Raw genomic sequence first — 6,000 nt, forward strand, 5'->3', positions numbered from 1 at the left:
AAATAGGTCATAAAAAAACTGAACTATGAAGAACAGTGCTGACATAGGTACAGAATGTTTTTTTTTTTTTTAAATAAAATCCTTTATCACTTTTCCTCCTACCCTTTATTTTGGGATCTTTATGGATGAGAAATCAATGACAATAAGGACTCCATCTATTTTGGGTTGCTGTTTAAAAAAAAATTCAGCTAATTAGCTAAGACAGAAGGTGTTATTTGACTGCTGTTCTGGTGAAAACAGACAAAAATGTGTTAATCTTAACGTATGTTTACAGCTGATTAGTTCAGAGGGATAGTGTTAATGAGGCCAAGGTCATGGAATGCTATTTTTTTATAGACTGCTAACCATCTTATACTTCAGTTATAATCTCTGAATCCCAAGTATCATCTCTGTATGACAGCCCAGTATTAATCCACAAAGCTATTCAGCAACACAAAAAACTACTATGTTCTTCCAAAGACCAAAAGCATCAGGATCTATGAAATTTAAGATTAAATGCAGTCCCCAAGAAAATAAGAAACACAAGGGCTAGTAATTGGTACCATATGAGTTACAGTAAAGAAAATGAGATTTATAAAATCAAAAGATGTAAGCGCAACATGGTACCTAACCCAAGTATACAGTGAATGAAGATTTCAATACACTCTTAATATGCTTTACAAGTCTAGTCTGATTATTCGTACAGACGTCATAATCACACTACATATACATCTTAATGTACTGACTAAAAAAATGAAGATACATTAGCACAAATACGAGAGTTGCTCATCCAAAAAAAATTAGTAATTATACAATAATCTCTCACAGTTCCAAAGTAAATTTTATAAGTGCAGAAATACAAACATCTTATTTGAGATTGGCAGCAAACCTTAACAGTTTAATACTTTGATATTCCCATTTGATATTCAAATACTTTGAATATCAAAATACTTTGAATATCAAAGTATTCCCATTTGAATATGCTAGTTTAATCTTTCAAACAACAAAAACTATTCTCCTGCATAACATTTGCCAAAACAATGTTTTAAGGTTTACCTATGCTGTAATCAGGGAAATATAAGACAAATGGCTCAAAGCATCCAGTATTTGGACGAAACTTTTCCCAAACAATTTCACTGAGAAAGAGAACAGTCACATTTCTGTCAGCCTGTAAAAGAAAGAAAGAAAAGTAACTTTGCATTTAAAAATCTTAATCAGAGCAGTATTTCCATTTGGATTTTTCTTTCAAATAAATCCCCCAAAGTTCTAACCTATAACAAATTATTTGCACATTAATAAACCTTATTTAGAAAACCTAATCAAGGAGCTCATCCATTTGCAAACTGTCACACACCCAAGCTGGAGTGCAGTGGCATAATCACAGCTCACTGTGGCCTAAACCTCCCAGGCATAAGTGATCCTCCTATACCTCTCAAGTAGCTGGGACATGTGCCACCATACCTGACTAAATTCTGTATCTTTTGTAAAGACAGGGTCTCTGTAAGTTACCCAGGCTGGTCTTGAACTCCTGGACTCAAGTGATCTTCCTGCCTCAGCCTCTCAAAGTGCTGAAATTACAGGCATTAGCCATCACATTGGGTCTGATTTTTTTAAGAATCTCTGAATTTATTTCTATAGCGGTAAAATAACATGCCCTAATCACAATCCTGCTAACAAATTACTGAATTGTTTTTGCTATAAAAATATGATTACCTAAAAGCATTTTATAAAATCAGTTTAAATACATTGAGAGGCTAAAAAGAAGAGGATATTTATCGAGCTGAAAGATTTTAAATAGGTAATGTTCTTATCTATTCATCTGATAAGTACTTTCAGTATATATGATATTCATCATATTTTAAACTTCCTTTTACTTAAATACTTAATATAAAAAAAAAGAGAAATGCTTTTGCCAGATTTCTCTTAAATGAAATACATTTTTAAAAATCAAGCATGGTTTCAGAAATGTCAAAACAATTATCTTTCCCAGTTCAGCTGAGATTACTCTAAATCTTTTAATTTTCTTCAAACAATTTCTATAATTGAAACTAAAAAATGGTCAAAAGTCCTAATTGTTGTGAAGTGATGTATGACTACCATTACTAGGCACAAGGAGGAAAAAATAGGGTGATCTATACTGAAAAGGCAAGAAGACAATAATGCACTCTGGATACCAGATGGCGAGTTCTAGAGCAAAGCAACAGGAAATAGTGGATGCATATGCAAAAACCTGCAAATACAAATGAAACAAACAAATAAAAGGAAAGGAAATAGGAGACATCTACTCAAAGAAGACAGGTCTTGAGTCTCAGTAATAAAATGTCAAGAGTTAATGAAACCAAGAAAAGCAAGACTGTGTGAGGTTAACTTCCAGAATAGGCCACCAATAGCTACGCTTATTATCCTGTCCTCTCTATACCTCCCCTCCCTCAACTATTACTAAAAGTAAACTTCAGGAGTTGGCCTTGGGCACACAATGATTTCAGCGGCCTCTCTAAACTTCTAGCAGATTCTCAAATTTGAATAATGTATTTAACTTTGAAAGGCAGATATGCTTTAAGCACTTCTCCCCAAGTATTTACTTTATTATAATATTACTTAATACTTTAACACATACATAAAATTAGGTAGGCATAAACTGCTTATGCTCAAAGCACTTATAAAATTATAAAACCAAAATAAATTTATAAATACAAACCATAAAACCAATAAAATTTAAATTAATATTAACTGAATATATTGAACAGTATTGTTTTGCTCAAACTAAATCTTTATTCCCTTTGTGAATACAGTGAATATGGTTCCACCTGGAAACAACCACAGCTATTTCTCTCACCAATTTTCCTTATTCAAACTATTACAAAACCCTGTTTTATCTGTGATGTTATTTGGCTTTCACCTGACGCAAATGCCTAGTAAGTCCGCCCCTGTTCTTTTCTTATTGGGCCATGACAATCACAGTAGTATTAATTAGTAACCCTTCACTTAATGTTGGTGATAGGCTCTGGGAAACTGATTTTAAGCGCAACATATAATGAAACCAATTTTTTTCCTCAACAATGTTATAATGAAATGATGCTGAAGGTAAGGAAGAACCTGCTGTAGGCTGTTTCACTTAAAGTTGCAGTTTCCAAGAATCTACTGAGATGTTAAGTGAGGACTTACTGTACTTTGTGAAGCCAACACAAGAGTAAACTGACATACAAAAGTAAACTGACACTGAGGTTATAAGATAGAAATCCAGATGAGCCAGAATAGCCATGCTATTCTTATTTTAGATTATCCTTATTTTGAAATGCAAAGAAAATTTTAAAATCTTTGAGATTTTAAAGTCTGGCCCTCTGCCATTTATTCTAGCAACATCTAAAAACTTTTAATAGAAAGCAGTAACTTCATAATTGGAGAGGAAAAGCTAAAATAATTGAAGAATAAATGCTATGAAATCACCAACTGATTTTACTATGAAAAAAATACTGAGCTTTACTAATAAGAGAAATGCAAACTACAATTATATTAAAATACTAATTCTCACCTTCAAATAGCAAAATGAAAAAATTTTACAACACAATCCATTGATTAAGTTGTGGGGAAAAAGCACTCTCTCACATTACTTACCAATTCTTGTAATCTAAGAAATCCAGGCAAAAGATTTGCTTCCATATCTCTTAGATACTCTGCTTTATCTAGAACCTTTAAAAAAAAAAAAGAAGAAATGTATTCAAAAAGCCTTTACAAAATGACATGATTTGATTATGTCCCCCAAAGTTCATGTGTTGGAACTTAATCCCCAGTGCAGCAGTATTGGGAAGTGGAGCTGCATAAAAGACAATTAAGTCACGAGGGCTCTGTCCTCATCAATGAATTAATATTGTTATCAAGGGAACGGGTTATTGAAAGAATGGCTTTGTTATAAAAGGGACTTCTGCCACCTCTTGATCTCACCCTCGTCCTCTCTTGTACTTCTACCTTTCATCATGAGAGGAGGCAGCAAGAAGGACCTTGCCAGATGCGGGGACCTCAACCTTTGACTTCCTAACCTCCAGAACTGTGAGAAATAAATGTCTTTTCTTTATAAATTACCCAGCACAATTGGCTTTGAAATGTGAAACCGACATGAGATTTGGGAGGGGCCAAGGGTGGAATGGTGTGGTCAGGCTTTGTGTCCCCATCCAAATCTCATCTTAAATTATAATCTCCATAATCCCCATGTGTCAAGGGAGAGACCAGGTGGAGGTAAATGAATCATGGGGGTGGTTCCCCCATACTGTTCTTGTGATAGTGAGTTATCATGAGATCTGATTATTTTATAAGGAGCTTCTCCTTTCTCCCACTTTGTGAAGCAGATGCCTTGCTTCCCCTTTGCTTTCTGCTGATTATAAGTTTCCTGAGGCCTCCCCAGCCATGCTGAACTGTAAGCCAATTAACCTCTTTCCTGTATAAACTATCCAGTCTTGGTTAGTTCTTATCCAATTCCAAAGATGATCATTTTAACATGTCTTCAGAGTAATCAGGCATATTTGTTGCTCTAAAGTCTTCACTACCTCCTATCCACTCCCTAAGAAATTAAATAAAGTGCTTTAGTATAGTTTTCTAGACCTTCCATGATCTGCCCCAACCTATCTTCCAGTCTTCTTTTTCTCCCTTCATAGTTTATAACCCACTAAAACTAGACTATTTGGTATTCTCTGGTCTCCATTTTCAGCTGCATGCCTTTACTTATATAATTCTATCTGAAATTCCTCTACTTCAATTTCTTCCTAGAATACTCTGATTCATTTAGGTCTGTCTCAAATGCTAATACCTCATGAAGCTGTATTGGATATACACAGTCAATACTTTGCATCTGGTGACAATCACTTATCACATTCTACATGTAGTCACATGTATGTGTCATACCTTTTCTATTAAATGAAGCTTCCCTTGGATAAGGAATATGTTTAACACATTTCTGTATACAAAAGCATCTGGCACAGAGCACTGTACATAATGAGACTCAAAACAAATACATGAAAATTGATTTAATAAATTATTGGTTTTCAACATAAGAGATGATCTAATCAAATGAAATTACTTACAATATATACAGTCTGATCCTTGAGATTTTCAGCTGCGGTTACTTGTTTGAACAAGCGAACAAAATCATTAAAAGTTTCACAGGTTATTTCAGTAGAACATCCATCCTCTGAAGAACTAAGATGATTCAATTTGTTTAAAATGTGTTCCAAAAGCAGCCTCAAGGTAAAGCATTCAACGCAATTCACAAAGACATGTGGGAGCTGAAAACGAAAACCAAAACCGTATAAGAAGAAAACACACAGACACAATAATGGCTTGAAAGAAATCAGGCACATTCCTCAGTCCTGGGCCCAGCAAATACATTCAGCTTGACACCATATATCTCTCAATTTCCTGGGCCCAGTACAAACACGGCCCAGTGCAAATACATTCCTCCATATATCTCAGCTTGGGAAATCCTGGGAAATCCCTGATAAGGGTGCCGCCGTTTGTAGTTTTACTAAAAGCACGGGAACCAATAGATAACTGCTAAATGTATAAACTTAATATGTTAACCAATTGTAATGCTGTAACCTAAAGAATTCCCTTTTTCCCTGTTCCTCTGTAATCTTACAAGTCCTATTTTCATCAGGCTATAAAAAGTGAGCGCACGCATTGTTCAAGGCCCTCTTGTATGTTGTGGAACGGAGGGACCAAGTTCGAACTTGCATTAAAGATCCTTGCCGCTTGGCTTTGACTCTGGACTCTGGTGGTCTTCTTTGGGGAATAAACGGTCTGGGCATAACAGGCTCTGCTGATAGTCTCCATTTGCCTTTCTAAATCTACATCCCACCAAACCCACCCCATGCCCTAAGAGCCTGACAGCTACAGAATTACATCACCCAGACTCTCTTACTTTCTGGCTGTGGACAGAAACGCCAATAGAAAGAACCAGCAGGAGACTAAGGGAGAATGGTGGGAGAGAAGTTTGGATATTGATTTCCTTGACTCCCACCATGACCCCTC

General features: G+C 35.4%; 1 protein-coding gene across 1 annotated transcript in view; it reads right to left on the reverse strand.

Annotated features, from left to right (window-relative positions):
- The window catches only part of ORC5 (origin recognition complex, subunit 5), a 78,753-nt gene that overhangs the window by 65,595 nt on the left and 7,158 nt on the right, over positions 1–6,000 (reverse strand). Inside the window, exons 3-5 of the mRNA XM_011927751.1 lie at positions 5,055–5,255; positions 3,595–3,669; positions 1,036–1,147 (exon numbers count right to left, since the gene is read on the reverse strand). Coding sequence (XP_011783141.1) covers positions 1,036–1,147; positions 3,595–3,669; positions 5,055–5,255 — 388 coding nt within the window. The remainder of the gene's footprint in view (positions 1–1,035; positions 1,148–3,594; positions 3,670–5,054; positions 5,256–6,000) is intronic.

This window comes from Colobus angolensis, unplaced genomic scaffold (genome assembly GCF_000951035.1).
Source record: "Colobus angolensis palliatus isolate OR3802 unplaced genomic scaffold, Cang.pa_1.0 Scaffold74, whole genome shotgun sequence".
Taxonomy (NCBI): Eukaryota; Metazoa; Chordata; class Mammalia; order Primates; family Cercopithecidae; genus Colobus; species Colobus angolensis.